Consider the following 19,662-nt stretch of genomic DNA (forward strand, 5'->3'; position numbering starts at 1 on the left):
TCCGACTCACTTTTCAGTGCCGTTGTAACTTTGAACAGTCACTAAATGAACTGTTGTAAGTTGAGGACTACTTGTGCAACTTTCAAGAGATACAAGATAGGTAGGTAAGAGATAATGGATAGATAGGTTGGTCGATAGGGAGATGGATAGGTATGTGGATGGATGGATGATAAACATGATATAGAGAGAGAGAGAGAGAGAGAGATGGATGGATGGATGGATGGATAATAGACTAGATAGATAATAGAGAGAGAGGTATGGAGAGAGAGAAACAGATGGATAGGTATGTGGATGGATGATAGAAATGATATGTATATATAGAGGATAATAGACTAGATAGATAATGGATAGATAGGTATGGAGAGAGAGAGGATATAGATAAATGATGAGATAGATAAGGTAGATGATAGATCATAGTTTATTTAATGGAGATGATGGATGGATCATAGTTAATAGACAGATGATACAGACACAAAGATTCCCCCAAAATGTCTTTCTCCAAAGCATTCAGCTGATGCACCAAAATATGGGGGCGTGGAGGGGGGGGTCTTCGGACCAGTCGACTGCAGGGCTGGGATTGACAAGAGCAAAAGCGGCCCAATTTCTGACCCCCCCCCCCAAATCGATCAGGTTAAACCTCCCTCCAGAGGAGACTTCTCACAAGCCCCCCAACCCAGGAAGAGACACCCACCCTTGCCAAGACGCCCGAGCAGTCTTTGTCGGTAGACTGCTGCTGAAGAGGGGGGCTCTTCTTTGCTCTTCCCCACCCACCGGCGAGTCTTGGGAATCGGCTGAGCCGAGGGGTGGGGGCAGCAGCTGGAGCCCCCTCCCCCCCGCCTGGTTTCCAGCCGGCCTCCCCAGCCCCGATTTGTAACCGGCAGCCGCCCCCCCCACACACACACACACACACACACTTTCCGACGCTCCGCCGTGCAAAAGACCCGAAGCACGTGCCGCGGATCTTTTCCCCGGGAGACTGCGCATGCGCCTTCTGGCCGGCTGCCCGCTTCGTTTGCCCCCCCACTCCGGCCGAGCCGAGCCTTCTATTCCTGCGCATGCGCGACTCGGAGGCGTGGCTCCTCCCCCACCGCTTTCTTCGCCTTTGCGCAGGCGCGGTCCTTCTTCGGCGGGTTTCATGCTCGCCGGGCGTTCAGTCTGGCAGGCGGCGGCCGCGGAGCCATGACGCGCCTTTTTCTCCTCTTGCTGCTGAATTGGGAGGCCGGTGAGCGGAGGGCAGGAGGAGGAGGAGGGTGGGAGGAGAGGCGAGGACCCTCTCCACACGACGGGCTCATTCATGCGCCCAAACACGTCCTGCGGCCGCCGATTGGTCGAGCGCCACGCCAGGCCCCGCCCAGCAGGCGGCCATTGGCTGTTCTGTCCTCCCGCCCCGCCACACCTCCTCTGGGCTCGCTTTCCACGCCCCCCGGGCCGCACGTGCGCCGATGTCCCCTCGCGCGCCCCCCTCCCGTCCTTTTCCAAGGTCAGAGGTGAGGCCGTTGCCAAGGCGACCGGGCCTACCTGCCCAAGGGGTAAAAGCGAGCCTTCCTCGAGTTAAAGACCCCCCAAAATCTCGGAGTCAAACTGTTTGCAGCAGCCTGAAAGGCGTAAATGCAGTTGGGGGGGGGATGTAGGATTACCCCCCCAACCCCAGCTTCTCTTTGCAGGTGCATTTGTGCAACATTTGCCCGTCTCGCTCCTGACCTGACCCTGGTTATGCCCTCTTCTCATGCAGGACTCCTTGGTTTGGCTCCTCACGCTCCTTTCATTGGTCTATTTCAGTGCCCTCATCCTCTCTCAGGAAGGTTGGACTCCCAGACCCAGAAGCCACAGCCAGGGCCTTCCCCTCTCAGCCCAGACTTCCCCATGGAGGCCCAGGATTCCCCCTACCGCCCCCCCCTCCTTGGATCCTTCGCATTTCAGACATTTGCCTGGAATGGTCTAGGGGTCTCTTGAGCAGCAGGTTGGACTAGATGACCTCCAAGGGTCCTTCCAGCTCTGTTATTCTGTAAAATTTAATACTTCTGCATTTCCTTCTGCAGATGAGGATGGACTCTTGGCCTGGATGTGGGGTGGGGGTCTCCTTTGGGCCTTGGCTTATAGGCCCCCTGATTGGCCAAAGGGAGCTGGGGCTGCCCCTCCCCCTTCTTTTAAACTCCCCCTTGCTTAGACACCACCCAGGAGGCTTTTCCCTCCCCAGAGCATCAGTGGGGAGCAATTAAGCCATGGCAAGATAATTAGCACCTGAACCTAATTAGAGATTAAAATAGAGCAGCAAAAGCTTTGCAAGCATTGATTGTGTGCCCCCCCCCAAAAAAAGTTTGTCTCCAAGGAGGGGGGGCTCGCCCCTTCCCCATTGATGCTGCTCCCTTCCACCTTTCCCAGCCTGAGGGGCTTCTCAGAGGAGTTGGGGGTTTGCATTGATTGACTGATTGCCATCAAGTTTCTCTTGACTCTTAGCAACCGAGCAGGTGGATGGATCCTTCCCCAGGAAGATCTCCAGGTCTGCCACTGATGTTTCCAGGGGATCCAGCCCATGACTTTATTTTAGGAAAAACCCACATTAGCACAGTAGGAAGACTTGTGCTTGTGAGCTGCCCAGGATCACCGTGGGCAGAAGGCAGCCATAGAGATTTTCTCAGTAAATACGGCCCTACGACCTCTTGTAGAGTCACTCTCTCTAACTGTGATTTGGATTGGTCCACAAAACATTGTTTTATTTCACCCTTCAAAAATAAATAGTAGTTAGTTAATGATTACTTCCCCAGTAAGGATCCAAGGTCAGAGCCTCAGGAGCTGCTTTTCTTAAGGAACTCATGGTGTGTTTCTGCCAAAGCAGGGCAATTATACAGGCTTCACCATTCGTTTGAGCAGGGGGCTGGACTAGAAGACCTCCATGGTCCCTTCCAACTCTCTTATTCTGTAAAGAGCAAGTCACTGGGCTGAAAGACCTGCAATAAGAAAAAAAAGTAAAAGAATATAAGTGAATTTTCTCTATCCATTCCTTTTTATTCTTGCACTTCCATTTTTTCGACACTTTTGCCTCTCTTTCAACATCTGATCAGACTCCTCCAGACACTGTTTTTTCTCTTGCTTTCCACCTGCAGGATTCTCCTCCTCCTCCTGCCCTCTTGAGAGCTTCCAGTGCCAAGAAGGGGGCCAGGTGCCGCTGTGCCTACACCAAGAGAGGCAGCCCGGCTGCCAAGATGACACAAACGGGTGCCAGCAGCCAAGAAGCATCTGCAGGAATCACACCTGTCGGTGTGGCAACAGCAGCGGGCCCTGCCTGCCCTTTGAGCGGTTTTGCGACCGGCACCAGGATTGCCCAGATGGTTCAGACGAGGCCGGGTCCCTTTGCGCGTCCCTGGTGGGCCCGCCCGAGGAGGACAACTGCGAAAGCGACGAGTTCCGATGCCACCCGGGGGCTGAGTGCTTCCCCCTGTCTTTCAAGTGCGACGGCCATCCGGACTGTGAAGACAGAACCGACGAAGAGAATTGCGGCACGGATTTGCCAGAGACTCCAAGGACCCCACAAATAACCCCAAAAGGTGGGCTGAGCTGTGGTCCAATTTTGGGGTGCCAAACGGCGCTTCTGCTGGCCGGTCTTTCTTTGAATTGCAACTTCGTTTTGTAAGCAATCCGGAAAGAGCTACCTTTGCCCTCGTGATCTCTGCTTGCTAAAGCTGCACTTCGCTTGCTGTTCAGTTATATTTTGTATTTCGCTGTGCGTCGCTTGTGATTATATGCTGTTTATAACTCCCAATCCACCGGGGCAAAGTAGTCTGTAGATTAGAAATATACCTTGTATAGCTGGCTGGGAACGAGAGGGGCTTGGGTGCAACTCCTGGCAATGTTTTTTGCTCTCTTTTTTCTGCATTCTGCATTATTTTAACCAGAAAGAAATTAGCAGGATGGGACTCTGTTCCCCCGTTGTTCCTGCATATATTTCCACCCTGTGCTTCATTTAGAGAGATTAAGGAAGTTTAGAAGGTCCCGTGAGAATCCCACCCTCCGCGGTGGTTTTCCCCTTTTCAACTTTGAGACGGGCAAAACTGTGTCCTTGGCACATGGAAGGGCACAATGCCGTCTCTGGCATTTCCTGGAGGAAGCTGGACAAGAATCCGGGCTGCCAGCCAGGTTATGGCACGGTGGGCATAAGGTAGATTTAGAATTACTCTGAGATTTCAAGGTATTGTGGGGGAGTTTGCAGAGGTTACCAAATCCCATTTTTTTAACAGTTAAGAGCACAAAAAATGATGCGTGCCCACCCTGCCTCCAGTTATATTGCTGAAATAAAGAAAAGCAGAGCATTTGGGCATCTGAGTTCTGTTCATTCTCGTCTTCGGTGCTGATTTGGGATCGGTTCTTCCCTTTTGTAAATCTGTTATCTTCTTTTGCATTGGGTTGATTTTGAGAATGCTAGGAGGGGAAAAAAATTAAATTTAATCGCTCAGACCTAAAGCTTGCTGTGTTTTGCTGGGGGGGGGTGGGTATCCTGAATTTTCAGCCTCTGCACAGGGGTTCTGCCTGGGCCAGAGACACCCAAGGGATCCACATTGGGGAGTTTGCCACTCTGAGCCAGAGGCGTCAATCACTGCAGCCCACTCCCCTTACATTCTGACCCTGGCTCTCCCCCTCCCCCCTTTCCTTGGGATGGCTTCTGTTGTCTTCTGCTGCTTCTAATTAATTGGGAAGTTTAATTCAGTATCTCTCTAATCTTAATGCCTTTAACTCTTAATCCACATCTGTCATCGATTGATTGAGCTTGCTGTGGGTGTAAATTGGACTTGACAGCATTTCCCTTTCCCAATACCTTTCATTTCTATGCCTTATTTCCTACACCCCCTTGCTGTGCCAAATGCCGCTTGTCCCACGTCTGTTCAAATGGGCAAGCATGTTTTGCTTCGGTCTCTCACATTTCTCACATGTTTGCTGATGTACACCTTTAAACGTGCCCTGATCAAAGTGTTCCCAAATGCTGCCTTTAGCTAAAACGTATCCGAATACTTTCAGGACGTCCCGAGATGTTTAAAAATCATTTCGTTACGAGATGGGCAGCAAATGAATTTAAGAAATGAATAAATGAAATTAGGAGAAGTCTGATAGCACATCTTCTGACTCCTGTTTTAAAATTATTATTTAAAAACAAGCTGCAGCTCAACTTCTGCCTTTTCATAAATGTCGGAAAATTAAATTAAATCCTAATTAAATTAAATGCTATTAAATGCCTTTGGAGGTTTTTCCCATCCTAGACTTAATCCAGCTCTCTGCCTTACATTGAGATGCTTAAAATACACTGGCTGCCTTCTCAGACATGAGTCTCTTGGCTAAAATGTTCTGACAGAATCAGAAGCAATATCTAAGGCAGGGGTATCCAACCTTGGCCCCTTTAAGCCCTGTGGATTGCTACTCCCAGTTCTGCCAAGGTTAGACACCCCTGATCTAAAGGTTGCATCTCCAGATCTGGGTAACCCCACAGGTAGCCAGTCCCCAAAACCCACCGGTAGGGCACGCCAGGACCGTCCAGGGAGGCAGCTCCTGTCCTGTCTGCCTGAGACAAAGAATCTGGCTATTTATCAGCCTCCCCAAGTTGCGTAACCATTCCGGTTTGGGCAAACCGGGCTGGTCCGACTCCTCTAAACATTCCCAACCCATAAATAACTGCTTGCAATAATCTTGAGTTCCTCCCAGGATGTCTGTTTTCTGAGATACCTCAATGAAGCAAGCTTGGGTTTTTTATTTGTGTTTCTGCATCCTGATGCTCTGGTTTGTTTTGTTTCCTGCGTTATGTTTTCCGCTGGGACTCTCTCCTTCGCAAAAGACCGAGTTTTATCGTGTCTTGATTTCTCAGTGTTTCAACCCCTCTCTACTGCCCTGCCCTTCTTTCCAAATTGCTTTGCAAAGCTGCTTCTGTCTATTTCTTTCAAAGACCTAATTATTTCTTCAGTAAATCAGCCCAGTAAATTGAGGTATCCAATGCTTCACTGTTTGGCCCAGTTAAGGGCTATAGAAATAAGAGTTTTATAGAGAAGATAGGTAGGTAGGTAGGTAAGGTAAGGTAGATTAGACAGGCAGACAGATGATAGAGATGATGGATGGATGGATAGATGGAGACAGATAGAGAGGGTAGGTAGAGATATATGGACAGATAGATACAGAGATGATAGAGATAGATAGATAGATAGATGATAGATAGATAGATAGATAGATAGATAGATAGATAGATAGATAGATAGATGATAGATAGATAATAAGGAAGGAAGGAATGAGAAAAAAGGAAAGAGAAGAAAAAGAAATTGTGCCTTATGATTCTTGACGAATGTATCTTTTCGTTTAGAATTAGAATTAGAATTTTTTTTATTGGCCAAGTGTGATTGGACACACAAGGAATTTGTCTTTGGTGCCTATGCTCTCAGTGTACATAAAAGAAAAGATACGTTCATCAAGAATCATAAGGTACAACACTTAATGATAGTCATAGAGTGCAAATGTTTTATGTACACTGAGAGCGTATGCACCAAGACAAATTCCTTGTGTGTCCAATCACACTTGGCCAAAAAAACAAAATTCTAATTCTATTCTATTAACAGAAGTCATGAACTCAACACACTTAAATGCATCTCTGTACCTCTCTGTGTCTCTTCAGCTTTTTCAACAATTCATCCTTAACCCCATCCTACGGAATAAAATTCAGTTTTCATTTATTTTTTTCCCCACGTGTATTATATTGACGTCTCTCTTTTCTTCCCCTTTCACAGGCAGCCGTGCTCCCCCAGAAACTCCGGCCTTGGAGCCTTTGACGATCACCGCCATTGTCGGTGAGTAAGACTGGCCAAGCGATCTCCATCTCCCCCAACAGAATTGGGGGGGATTAGCAGGGAAATCAGCCGGTTCCACTGTTTCGGTTTCCAATGCTGAAATGGCCTCACAAAATCCATGGGTACAGGTAGTCCTCGACTTACAACTAGAGTTGAGCCCAAAATCGCCATTGTAAGCAAGACAATTAGGAGGTGGGGTTGCCCCATTTTGCAACCTTCCTTGCCACCGTTGTTAAGTGAATTGTTCAGTTAGTAACACGATTGTTCAATGAATCTGGCTTCCCCGTTGACTTCATTCATCTGAAGGCCGCAAAAGGGGATCACGTAACCTCGGGACAGTGCCACCGTCATAAATACGAGTCCGTTGCCAAGCTCCTGGATTTTGATCACGTGACCACGGGGATATTGCAACGGTCGTAAGCGTGAAAAACGATCCTTTTTTCAGTGCCGTTGTAACTTTGAACGGTCACTAAACGAATGTTTGTTCGGTCAAGGATTGCCCGATCGATTTCCATCAATGTGGCATCAAACACAGGACGGCAAAAGCCATTTTTGGCTCGCTCAAGTGCTAGAATACCGTGGAAATTCCTGCTTTTGGGGGTCTCCATGAAAATATATCAACGTTGGTGGGCATCTCCCTCCCTCGGCTAATCCAGGAAGGAGGCCAGATTCTGATGTTCACCTCCCTCTCTCTGCTCTCTGCCTTCCTTCTAGCACTCCTGATCACCATCGTGGCCGCAGCAGCCATCACCCTGTGGGTCTCTAGAAAAGCCAAGCCCCTCCTTGCCCGGCTTCCCCCCAAAGCAGCCTTTAAGCAGCTCATCCTAGTCGAACAGCCTTGAGATTGGCCGGCCGGCCAGGTAAGCCCCAAATCTGATTTAATGGACTTAGCTGGGCTTCTGTCCCTGGGAAGCTTCAACACAGGGACCCCTCGGAGACCCCGATTCTCTCTCCGCCTTCTGTACCTGCTCCCCCCACCCCCCCACCCCAGTGTGAATTGCGAGGTTTGCATTATTTGGGGTTAAATAACTTTACGTTCTCTTTTGCTACGCCGTTACTTAACATATGTTCAGCTCGCCCCTCGGGATCTCCCAGACGGGTGCCACAAACAGAGAGGAACGTTAAAAACCATATTTTCTTGAGATGGGCATTGGGAGAAGTTGGCAGTGTTCCAGTTCTGCCCTAGACCAGGGGGCTCCAACCTTGGAAACTTTAAGACTTGAAGCTTTGCTGGCTGAGGAATTCTGGGAGTTGAAGTCCACATGTCTTAAAGTTGCCAAGGTTGGGGAGCCTGCCCTAGACTGAATCAGCCCAGCTGCTTCGAGGGTGGCATTCCAGCAAGCAAGGCCCAGGGGGCTTACTGAGTTTCGCCCTTTCCCTTTATAGGGTGGAGGGGGGAAATATGGCTTCCCTCCCGCTAGTCTCCTTTTGGGGCATCCATGGCGATCCTCAATCATTGCAGGTCTGACATTTCGCTTCTCCTCCAAGAAGCTCCTTCATTTCTGAAACTCAAGAAGCTTCTCGGAGGAGAGATGTTTATGGTGCTCCTCAATCATCTAAGTCATGATTGTCCCAAAGTCTCTGGAGCTTCTCCGTCATCCAAGTCACCGTTTTCCCCAAAAGTGCTTTTCTTTCAAGAGGCAGCTGGACTTTTTTCCCTTGAAGACGTTTCTCCTCTCATCCAAGAAGCTTCTTCCGCTTTGACTGGACATGACATATGACTCTTCCACCATTTGTTCAGAGCGGAAGAAGCTTCTTGGATGAGAAGCCAAACAAAAGTCTTCAAGAAAAACCAAAGGAAGTCCAGCTGCCTCTTGGAAAGGCCCCTTTGGGGTGCAGAGCCCGGCCTCCCCACTCTGCCATCTCCATTCTTCTTCTGGTGTTCTTTCCAGCCAGAAAAGGAGCCCAAGGTCTCTTCTCATGTTCCTTTCTTGCAGGAAGTTGCTCCTCGTTCCCTCCCGCGAGGGACTCCGTCACCTGGCCCTCCCAGGAACCTCGGGCAAAATCCTTGGATCTGAAAAGCTGGCAGCCCTGCTGGGACTCCTTGCAGGAACTGAGACTTGGAAGCCACACGGCCTGCAGGTCATCGACAGAAGTCCACCTCCTATGGGGGGAAATTAAAATAGGTTTAATATTTAAAATATATCCGGGTCTCTCTCGCTGCCTGCTTGGGCCTGTCCTCCCACAGCGGCTCTGCCGCCTGCCCATTCCGGCAGAAGCCCTTCAGCCCAAACTCTGAGGAGCATCTCCAAGCAAGATGGCCTGCGCGTCCCTCAGACCAGACCCTGACTGGGATTCTTCCAGCACGTGGAAGCGGTGGGATCCCAGCTTCCTTTCTGGGGGTGGTTACTTTCTCCTGTTGGTGCTTCCCCTGTCTGGTGCCTCCAGCTGCGTTGGACAAGAGCTCTCCAGAAGTCGTGGCTGCTCCATCGCTGGAGGTTTTCAAGAAGTGACTGGACAGCCATCTGTCTGAAATGGTGTCAGGGTTCCTGCTTGAGCAGGGGGTTGGACTAGAGGACCTCCAGGGTCCCTTCCGGCTCTGCTCATTCTGTTATTCTCAACTTCTGGAGATTTGGGAAGGCTGACGGATTCCCCCAGAGGACAAAAAGTTCGTTTTGGCTGCTCCCGGGTTTTTCCTGTTGCGTTGCCATCTGCATCTGAACACCGCCTGGTTGTGGAGAGTGACGCTTCCTCAGATTGGGTGGTGGGTCAGAATGTGAGCTATTTTAGGGCAAGAAAGCCCCCCTCCCCAATTTTTTTTTCCCGTGTCTTGTCCAGCCTGGGGGCTCTACTCGTGCAGCACTGGGGTCGACCCCCTGTCTTGAGCACAAACATTAAAAATCATTTCCCAACCTTTATTGGGGCCTGGCTTCTTTTGTTCTCCTGGAATCTCCACCCACTCATTAAAGTGCCCCCCTCCCCACCCTTTTCTTTAGACCCTCCCCCCCTCTTTCCATCTTTAGTCCCAGCCTTCCTTCCCAATAGCTCATCCTTACGCCAGTCTTGAGAAGGACCCCAAGCAGAAACGCTGCTGTCCTCGGGGGCTTCTCTGAAAGCACGAAGGGTCTGCAGCCGTGGGATATCCTGCTAGCCCCACCCACCCACCCCTGAAGGACCCTCCCAGTGGACTTCAACTCCCAGAATTCCCAAGCCAGCATGATTCCCACATGTGAAGACACCCAGGTCATAACATTGACAAGGTTGCCCGGCCCTTTGTCTTGAAGCACCTTAAACACTCATTGGAGATCAGATTGGCCCAACCCAACCGCCCAGATGAGCTTCTTAGGTTGACATCTTAAGAACATAATCTGATTAATGCTGTAAGACACTCAGAAAGCAGCTACTTCCAGTTCCATCCAGTCCCGTAACTGGGATTCAGTGGCTTTGCGGGGCTCAGCTGGCTGGTGGCACATGAGCTCCAGCGGAGCTGCTAAGAGCAACCCAGATGGTCCTCGGCAGTTAACACAACCCCAGTTCCCCTCAAGGCGTCGGCTGCGGACAGTGGCTGCGAGAGGAGCCCTCGGCCACCGCCATGAGGCCGACCGTGCAAAGGAGGGCCAGCCTCTCGGCCAACATGAAGTTCGGGGTCTGTCAGAAGTGCTGCCGGACCCCCAACGACATGGACCTCTTCATCCCCTTCTCTCAGGAGAAGCTGGTCAAGCGGTGGAGCTCCATGGACAATTTGGCCAATTGGGCCCAGGACAGCAGCGATGAACTGTCCCACCCGTGGGATCCGTGTTTCTTGACCCTCAACGTTGGAGGCCAGCACTTCCACATCGCCGTCCGAGTGGTGGCCAAGTACCCCCTCACCAGGATCGGGCAACTGGCCGTCTGCACGGATCCTGTGAAGAAGCTGGAGCTCTGCGACGACTACTCGGTGCTGAGGAACGAGTACTTCTTCGACCGGGACCCTCTGGTCTTCCGCTACGTCTTCCAGTTCTACCGCAGCGGCATCATGTGCATCCTGACTGAGTTCTGCACGGCCAACTTCCTGGAGGAGATCGAGTACTGGGGAATCCACATGAAGTACACCCAGCGGTGCTGCCGGATCCTCTTCGAGGAGCAGCACGACGAGATGGTGGAGAACCTGAAGATCCAGCAGATGCTGGAGGCCGAACTGGAGACGGTCAAGAAGGAGGAGCACTTTGAGGGGAAGTTCCTGGGTCAGTTCCGGAAGGCCATCTGGAACCTGATCGAAAACCCTTACTCCTCCACCCTGGCTAAAATCACGGCCATCTTGTCCAGCTTGTGCGTCCTGTTCTCAGTGGTGGGGATGAGCCTCAGCACGGTGAAGGAGATGCAGGGCAAGACCACCAAGCAGTGCATGGAGCACATGGAGACCGCCTGCGCCATCTTCTTCACCCTGGAGTACCTCATGCGGCTGGTCTCCACCTCCAGCCCACAGCAGTTCTTCCGGGCGGCCTTCAGCGCCATCGACCTGGTGTCCATCCTGCCCTTCTACACCCAGGTCGTCTTTGAGTACCTGTACGAGGAGGACTCCGAAGACAACGAGGAGATGCACCAGATGCGCAACGTAGGGAAGCTGGGCAAGGTCCTGAAGCTCATCAAGCTGATGCGGATCTTCCGTATCCTCAAGCTGGCCCGGCACTCCACGGGGCTGAGGGCCTTCGGCTTCACCCTCCGGCAGTGCTGCCAGCCGGTCTGCTGCCTCCTCCTCTTCATCGCCATGGGCATCTTCACCTTCTCCGCCCTCATGCACTCCGTCGAGCACGACGTCCCGGGCACCAACTTCACCAGCATCCCCGACGCCTGGTGGTGGGCGGCCGTAAGTCAACCCTTACACACACACACACACACACACACACACACACACACACACACACACACACGTGATCGGCTAATAATAATCACAATAGCAGAGCTGGAAGGGGCCTTGGAGGTCTTCTAGTCCAACCTCCTCCTCAGGCAGGAGACCATTTCAGACAAGTAGCTGTCCAGTCTCTTCTTGGAAGCCTCCAGTGATGAAGCTCCCACAACTTCCGGAGGCAACTTCTGTTCCATCGATTAATTGTTCTGACTCAGGAACAATTTCTCCTTAATTCTAAGTTGCTTCTCTCCTTGATTAGTTTCCACCCATTGTTTCTTGTCCTGCCTTCAGGGGCTTTGGAGAATAGGTGGACTCCCTCCTCTCCTTTGGGGCAGCCCCTCAAATACTGGAAGGCTGCTATCGTGTCTCCCCTAGTCTTCCCTCAATCGTCCATCCCATGGTTTGGCCCCTCGTCCTCTTTGGGGTTGAGAGGGAGTTGGCTCCATGTGGCAAGTGAGTTTGCTTCAGCTGAGGAGAACCTCTTGCTCTTCTTCTTCTTTTCTCCTTCTCCTCTTCCTCCTCCTCCAGGTGAGCCTCTCCACCGTGGGCTACGGGGACACAGTGCCGGAAACCTTCCTGGGCAGGGTGGTGGCCTTCGGCTGCATCGCCTTCGGCATCATCCTCAACGGGATGCCCATCTCCATCCTCTACAACAAGTTCTCCGACTACTACGCCAAGCTCAAGTCCAACGAGGACAAGACCACCGTGGCCCTCAAGGCCCCCCGGAAGCAGAACCTCAAGGAGAGGCTCCTGAACAAGATGAACCAATGCTGCTGACCCCAACAGCAGCAGCCGGGCAGCCTGGACCCCCTCCCTCCCTCCCGGCCGGTAGACCCAACACCCCCTGCGGCTTCCCCCCCCCCCCCGTGTTTCCCCTGCTGTGCCAGCCATGCCATCTTTGCTCCCTCGCACCCAGGACAGCCAGCCAGCCGGCCTCCTTGGCCCCTCCCGCCTTGCCCTCCTTTCCCTGCAGATGCCCGGGGGGGGGGAAGCGGGGGGGCAGAGATGGCTGATTCCTCCCCCCCACCTCTCTTCCGTCTATCCAGAGCTGAGCCGCCTGCCATAAAACTGCAGCTAGTCCTTGACGGACAACAGTTCGCTTAATGACCGTTCAAAGTTACGACACCACCAAAAAACATCACTTATGACCGTTTTCTGCAGTTAACGACCCTTGCAACATCCCCGTGATCAAAATTCCAATGCTTAGCAATGGACTCCTATTTAAGACGGTTGCAGTGTCCCAGGGAGAAGGCAACGATTCACTTAACAACCGGGTCACTAGCTTAATGAATGCAATGATTCACTTAACCACTGACAAGAAAGGTCGTAAAACGGGGCGAAACTCACTTCACAACAAATGTCTCAGCAACATAAATTTTGGGCTCGATTCTGGTCGTAACTGGAGGACTACAAGCATCTGTAACCCCAACACCTGTGTAGTCCTGGATGGTTCAGCTTCCGCCTGGTCTTCTGAAGACACACCTGGGAGGCAGGTGCTGGGATCCGCTGGCAAGGCCCTGATGCCCAAAGGAGCCTCGGAAACCACCTGCCCACCTGGGTTTTACCTGCCTCCCCTAAGCCAGGTGGAAGGCCTTCAGCCGGCTTTATTTTGAATCCCGCCTTTATTATTTTTATAAGCAACTCGAGGTAACCAACCTATCTAGCCCTCCTCCCTCCTCCTCTTTTCCCCACAACAACCCTGTGAGGTAGACTGGGCTGAAAAAGGGGGGGGATTGGCCCAAAGTCTCCCAGCTGGCTTTCACACCAGCTAAGGTGGGACTAGAACTCCCGTCTCCTGGCTTCTAGCCTGGCAAAAACTGGGGCGGGGGAGGGAGTCGGCCGGCAGAGGCAATCCTGAGCCGATGCCCGTTGGGGGTCAGAGGCCTAAGGCCTGCAGCAGAGTCACCCTTCTAAAAGTGAGATTTGGGGCTGGTGACTGGGGAGAGTTGCCCCTGAAGGCTGTTGGCTCTGCACCGGCCTTTTTTCAACCTGGGCAACTTTGAAGAACTTGAGCAGAGGGTTGGACTAGATGACCTACAAGGTCCCTTCCAAGTCCTATTCTATTCTGTTCTATTCTGTTCTTTTCTGTTCTACTACTCTACTCTTACTCCTCTACTTCTATTACTCTATTCTACTTTATACTACTACTCTATTCTACTCTATTTTACTACTCTACTCTACTCTACTCTACTAATATGGGTGGAATTCCCCAGCCAGCCTTGCAGTTAAAAGATTTGCTGAATCAGTTTGGCGAGCAACCGTCCCAGGGAGCCTTCAGGAAGGACCGTCTTTACCCGAGCGGGAGAATCAAGGAAAGACCGGAGTCCCCTGGCCCAGATAGGGGATGGGCACTGGGGGTGGGCAGTCCTGCCCTCCACCCTCGAAATCCACCTTTCCCAGCAGAATGAGCTGATCCTGGGAACAGAGCGCCCCTCCTGCAAGGATCACATCCTCCTCCCCCCCTCCCCCCGATGTTAGCAGCAGTGGAGCACAGGTTGGGATTTGGGGGGGACCTATTCCTTGAATTTCCCAGTTCTTTCAGCCCCCCCCCCCCCCTTCCATCTGCTCTCCCTCACACCTTCTGATTTTGTTTACTGGGAAAATGCCATTTGCTGGTGCCAGATGAGCCGTAGGTAAGCTCTCCATGCCCAGCAATTCTCCTTTCTGAGGCCAGATGAAATCTTCAGCATAAGGTTGCTGGACAGGGAAGGTGTGTACACACACACACACACACACACACACACACACACACACACACACACAAACTGTCTTTTTCAGGACTGCACCTGTTTCCTTGCCAATTTCAGGGCCGGTGGAAATAGAGCAGAGCAGAGCAGGCTGCAGGCGAAACGTAGCCACAAAACCTTTTTGCAAATCTGTTGGGCCCGTTGGCAGACGGACCTGCCCCTCCTCAGCCCCCTCCCCCAGCTGGCACCCCACTTGGCACTGAAAGGAGCAACACCACCAGAAGCTTGGAAACAGTTTGCATTTAATGTGGAGACGGCAAGGAGGCACTTGGCAAAATCATAACCACCATAAAAAACAAAATATTTACAAGTCTCGGGAAGCTTGTCATATATATATATACATACATACATACACACACATACATATTTATAGATATTTATATAAATTAAAAGTTTGGCTATCTACAGTATGGTACATTCCACAGGACGCAACTTCTCTTCCCAGGAACACGGCAGCCACTGCTGCACCCCGGAGCTTGATGCCTTCGAGGAGACCACGTGGAAATTGAAGGCTTCTCTGTTTGGTCCCAGCTGTTTGCTCTTCGGAGGTAGACTGCTGCGAAACAAGGAGGCTTGACTTGTTTCCCATGATGCTTAGCCGGAACGAACCCTAAATATATTTTCTTCTTTTTCTAATCAGCGTTGGGCCTAGCTAACCTCGTTCTTCCATGAAAGCATCGCCGTTTAAATCATTTTTAAAGCTGGCAAGACACTTTTCTTGTGGCAGTCAGTTCCACAGATTCAGTAAGCTTTGTCTTGCTCTCCTCGGTGGCTTGTCTTTTCTTCTTCAAACAGCGGGTGGGCAGAGAGGGTCCAGGCTGCCTCCTTTGCATCAGGGGGGGCTAATCAAAGCAGGAAAAAAACCCTGCGAACTCCTCAACCCACGTTTCTAGAAATTCAGGGGAAGGAATTGAACTCGTGCCACAGGGGCTACAACAGTTCCAAAGATCATCATTTGTGCCCTTCATAATTCAGAAAAAAAATTCATATTACAGGATTGCCCATTTAGGGTAGGGGGGGGGGTCTGTCCAACTTTGCAACTTTAAGACCGGCGAACTACTGGCTGGGGAATTCTGGGAGTTGAAGTCCGCCGGTCCTAAAGTTGCAAAGTTGGATGCAAACTTTTGATTTACAGAGAAAAGTTCCTGGCTGTTGGTTTCCCCCTCCCCTCCCCTTAAAAAGTCCTCCAGGAAGGCCCTGAGGGACCAAGGTCAGGTTTGCATGTGGGAGGGGGCATCACTGTGCCAGCCTCTCCCTTCCCCCACCCCGTGCCCGGGGGGTGGGCGGCTTCAGTGGCATCCGCAGCTGCCGGCCACCATGCCGTCGTACTGTTTCAACACCACCGTCTCGTCGTCGTCAAAGTAGAGCAGGTTGATGGAGAAGAGCTTGTCCGCGACGCAACACGGGGTGTGGACCTCAGGGCTGAGCTTCAGGGCGTGGATGATGGACTGGACGGTGGCGTGGTTGGTGGGCCGCATGCTCTGGCCCAGCGGGAAGCGGCAGGTGCCCTTGCAGTGATAGGCGTTGTAGCCGCGCGGCGAGATGATCCAGCCCGTCCAGCCGATCTCGTCGAAGTCCACCGGGAGAGGGTAGCGCTGGCAGGGCAGGGAGCTCTCGGCCGAGCGAGGGCCGCGGGTCCGGTTGGAGGGGGGCTCGGGGACAGACGGCAGACCTGCAAATGGGGGGCGAAGAGGCCGAGAATTGGCTCACATCCCCCGCTTGGCATCAGCATGTGGGGTGTCCCAAGGGAGGCTACGACGCCCCCCTCACACAAAATGCATGGTAAAGTGTGACTCACCGGGGAAGCCGCTGGGCAAGGCAGCCGCCCGCCGCCCGTCGTCCGTGAACAAGACCAGCATGGGCTTCTTGCTGGCGTGGTGGTCCCTGCCCGAGGCGAACTGCACGGCGTGGGGGTCCAGGGGGGCCCCTCCGAGGCCCTGCACCGTCACAAGCAGGCCCTGGTTGCTGCTCTCTTCCGCCACCCAGTCGCGGACCTGGAAATGGGGGGGCATCGGTTGGCATCCTGCTGGGCACAAGTGAGCGAGCCAAGCCCCAGCCCAAAGCCCCCCCCTTGTTCTCAGCCCCCCCACACACACACACACATGCAGGTGGGGGGCATCGGTGGGCATCAGTTGGCATCTTGCAGGGCTCAAGTGAGCGAGCCAAGCCCCAGCCCAAAGCCCCCCCTTGTTCTCAGCCCCCCCCACACACACATGCAGGTCGAAGCCAGGGGCACCTAAGCCCCTTCCCCAATGACCCCTGGAGGGTGGCGCTCACCGCCTGGGTGATGGAGAAGACCTCCCAGCCGAAGCCCTGCAGGGCCAGCAGCCGGGCAGAGAGCAGCTTCTTCCCCTGGGGGGCTTCTGGGTGGTCCTTGTTCAGCACCTGATAAACGCTCACCTGGGGGAGGAGAATGAGAAATGGGAGGTTAGGATTAGCCGAAGCCCTACCGGGGGGGAGGGGCTCCTCTCCCCAGCAGCCCTTTTAGGAGCCTTTCCCCCTAGAGATTCAGGGCACTCTGCACATGCTCGCCTAACCTGGTCGCCTCCCCTCTCTTTCTCTGACTTCCCTCGCTCAGTTTTGATGGGACTACATCTCCCAACATCCCCAGCGGCCCCGCTTGATGGGATGTGCTTGGAGTTCAGGTAGCTTTTGAAAAAGGAAGAGGCCAAGATGGGGGGGAGGAGAAGGGGAGGAGAGAAGGGAGTGGGAGGGGGAGGAGAAGAGGATAGGGGGAGGGGGAGGAGGGGCAATGGTAGGGAGGGGGAGAAGGAAGAGGAGGAAGGGAAGAAGGGAGGGGGAGAAGGCACAGAAGGATGGGAGGGAGGAATAAAAGGAGGTAGAGAAAGAGAGGTCCCTCAATAGACAATAGGAGCAAAGAGGAGCCTCCATTGTCAGGGGCAGTCTACCTTGGAGGGCCGGGAGAGCACCATCCCTGCCCCTTTGGCAGGGCTGGTCATGGAGAAGGAGGCCAGGACTGAGATCAAGATGCCCTCAAGAAGCAGCTGGCATCAAATGTGGGGGCACCCCTGGGGATGCTTCATGCCCATTGATTCCAGCTTTAGAGGTCGGGCGAGGGGAAGGACCCATGCGCCACAGCCTGGCTGGACCAGCAGCAGTCGGGAGCCACTCCGCTGGGCGTCAAGAGTGCCTCTGAGCATACCTGGCAGTAGTGCTGCCTCTGCAGGACGGCCCCCTCGGCCCCCCTGGCCCGCAGCTTGAAGAGGTGCAGTTCGGCCGACAGCACGACCTCGTTCTTGGCCACGCTGGACAGCAGGAAGAGCAGCTGCATCTGGTCGCTGTGAGCTGAAAGGGAAGGAGAGTTGGCACCGGGCAGCCCACAACAGCCCTGCCAGGTAGACCAGGCGGAGGGCATATGCGCCAGGCTGACCCCCTGGCAATCTGCTTTGGGTCTGCGTGTCCAACATTGGCTCTCCATCTTATACCAAATCAATATTTTTCAACCTTGAGAACTTGAAGACGGGTGGACTTCAACTCCCAGAATTCCCCAGCCAGCTGGCTTCAGGTTCCCAAGGCTGGAAAAGACCCCTGGAAATGAATAATCTCCCATTCTTCCTGCACCCCTTCAAAGGGGCAGAGGCTGATCCTAGCCAAAACTTTCCCGTCTTTAGGGTGTCCCACCGAAGCCAATTTAGAGAGACCCACCACACCCCAAAAAGCCCAGCCCCGTTCTCGAGAAGGGAAAAACGACCAGTGGAAAAAAACTGCTTCAACTAACATTCACAACTGAGGAGGGGGAAATTGGTGGGGTGGGGGAACCTTTCTGCCAATCCTTGGGAAGGAGAACCAATAAAAGTCAAACCAGACAAGGGGAAAGTGAATCCCTCCTTTTCAATGTTTAAATATTCAAACGCCCCACCACACACACACACACACACACACACACACACACTTTGGTTATTCTCAGGGGCTTTGATAGAGATCTGGGGGCTGGAGAGACACACCTGTTAGCAAAGTTGAGGGGGGGGGCAATTTTAAGGCAGAAAGGGATTAAATCCGAAGCATCTCACACTGGAGGGAGAATTTGCTGCACACACACAAGGAGGGGGAGGGAGGGAGGGATGGAGAGAGAAAGAGAGAGAAAGAGAAAGACGGACAGACAGAGGGAGAGACAGAGAGAGAGAGAGGATGGGGGGGGGGCTCCAGGATTTTGAGATGCTTTGTCAGCTGCCAACTCTGGGGGCAAAGTAGCTCCCACCCATCTGCACAACAGAAGATGCCCCCTCCATCATGGCATGGGCAACTGGCATGGATGCAGAAGGGACTCCAATTCCCATCTGAGCCCCTCCCTGGCCCAAGGATGCCCTGGAGAGGCCAGCCCGGTTTAAAGAGAATCAGCTAAACTGGGAAGGGGGGAGGACAGGTTAGAAAACTGGAGCATCAGGCCCTTCTAGATGGCCTCAGACATCCCTGCGGGAAGCCTCTGAGACCCCCAGCTGTGGGGAAATCACAGAATAACAGAGCCGGAAGGGACCTTGGAGGTCTTCTAGTCCAGCCCTCTGCTCAACCAGGGGAAAAAAATACCATTTCAGACAAAACGGTTCTCCCAAAAACTTCCAGTGTTGGATCATCCCCAACTTCTGGAGGGAAGCCCTTCACAAAGGGGGGGGAGAGAAAGAGAGGGGCAGGGGCTTCTTCATTGCCTGCCCCAGTGCTCCCTGTCTAGTGGGTTTCCAAGCAGCAGCCCTTGGGATTAAACCCCCCTCCACGCAGCCTTTCCCTCCTCTCCTCCCCCCCCTCTTCTAGCAGCAAAGCCCCCTCCCCACTCCAGGGACTCACTCCTGTCCAGGAAGCTGCGCACGGTGTTGCCTTCCAAGAGGTGGGGGTCTTTGGTGACCCCATCAGCGTCGGCCACGGTGTTGTAGAGGTCCACCATGTACTGGGGGGGCTCCTTGAAGTAGAGGGGGGCCTGCGGAGGGTCTTCGATGCCAAAGACCTCCAGCAGCTGCTTCAGGGCCTGGTCCCGGGTATCTTCGGAGCCCCAGGTGGGCTTGGCGGAGCAGGCAGGTGCCCAGGTGAGCAGCAGCAGCAGCGACAGGAGCTTCGTCATCTCGGCTTCTGGGATTCCTCAAGAGGACTAGCTCCTCTGGGCCGGCCCTGGTCTCCTTTATACCCCCGAGCAGAAGGGGTAGAAGCTGATGGGCCATCAAGGGAGGGCAGGGGATTAATGGGCCCACTAACAAGGTGCCAAGCAGCCCATCAGCTCAGTCCACACCTGGCAGGGCTGTGGATTCCTCGGGAGGGACCCCCC

At 53.1% G+C, this 19,662-nt stretch overlaps 3 protein-coding genes across 4 annotated transcripts; 2 read left to right on the forward strand and 1 right to left on the reverse strand.

Annotated features, from left to right (window-relative positions):
* Positions 1 to 1,154: 1,154 nt before the first annotated feature.
* On the forward strand, positions 1,155 to 14,898 carry CD320 (CD320 molecule). 2 transcript variants are annotated; one of them, XM_070931944.1, is made up of 5 exons: positions 1,155 to 1,222; positions 3,105 to 3,545; positions 6,756 to 6,815; positions 7,530 to 7,675; positions 8,753 to 9,658. In XM_070931944.1, exons 1-4 carry the CDS (start codon positions 1,180 to 1,182, stop codon positions 7,655 to 7,657), a joined length of 672 nt encoding a protein of 223 aa, XP_070788045.1. In that variant the 5' UTR covers positions 1,155 to 1,179; the 3' UTR covers positions 7,658 to 7,675; positions 8,753 to 9,658. The 2 variants fall into 2 exon arrangements, with proteins under 2 accessions (XP_070788045.1, XP_070788046.1); XM_070931945.1 differs by lacking the exons at positions 7,530 to 7,675; positions 8,753 to 9,658 and adding an exon at positions 14,836 to 14,898.
* LOC139308419 (potassium voltage-gated channel subfamily V member 2-like) lies at positions 10,348 to 12,420 on the forward strand. The gene is made up of 2 exons (XM_070931943.1): positions 10,348 to 11,601; positions 12,172 to 12,420. Exons 1-2 carry the CDS (start codon positions 10,348 to 10,350, stop codon positions 12,418 to 12,420), a joined length of 1,503 nt encoding a protein of 500 aa, XP_070788044.1.
* A 781-nt stretch (positions 14,899 to 15,679) lies between the features above and the next one.
* On the reverse strand, positions 15,680 to 19,461 carry LOC139313964 (bone morphogenetic protein 2-like). The gene is made up of 5 exons (XM_070939461.1): positions 19,191 to 19,461; positions 17,554 to 17,696; positions 16,668 to 16,790; positions 16,189 to 16,384; positions 15,680 to 16,062 (listed from the first exon to the last, which is right to left on the reverse strand). The coding sequence occupies exons 1-5, from the start codon at positions 19,459 to 19,461 to the stop codon at positions 15,680 to 15,682; spliced, it is 1,116 nt and encodes a 371-aa protein (XP_070795562.1).
* Positions 19,462 to 19,662: the final 201 nt, after the last annotated feature.

Source organism: Pituophis catenifer, unplaced genomic scaffold (genome assembly GCF_029215685.1).
Source record: "Pituophis catenifer annectens isolate HBS135680 unplaced genomic scaffold, rPitCat1.0.hap2 SCAF_1, whole genome shotgun sequence".
NCBI lineage: Eukaryota > Metazoa > Chordata > Lepidosauria > Squamata > Colubridae > Pituophis > Pituophis catenifer.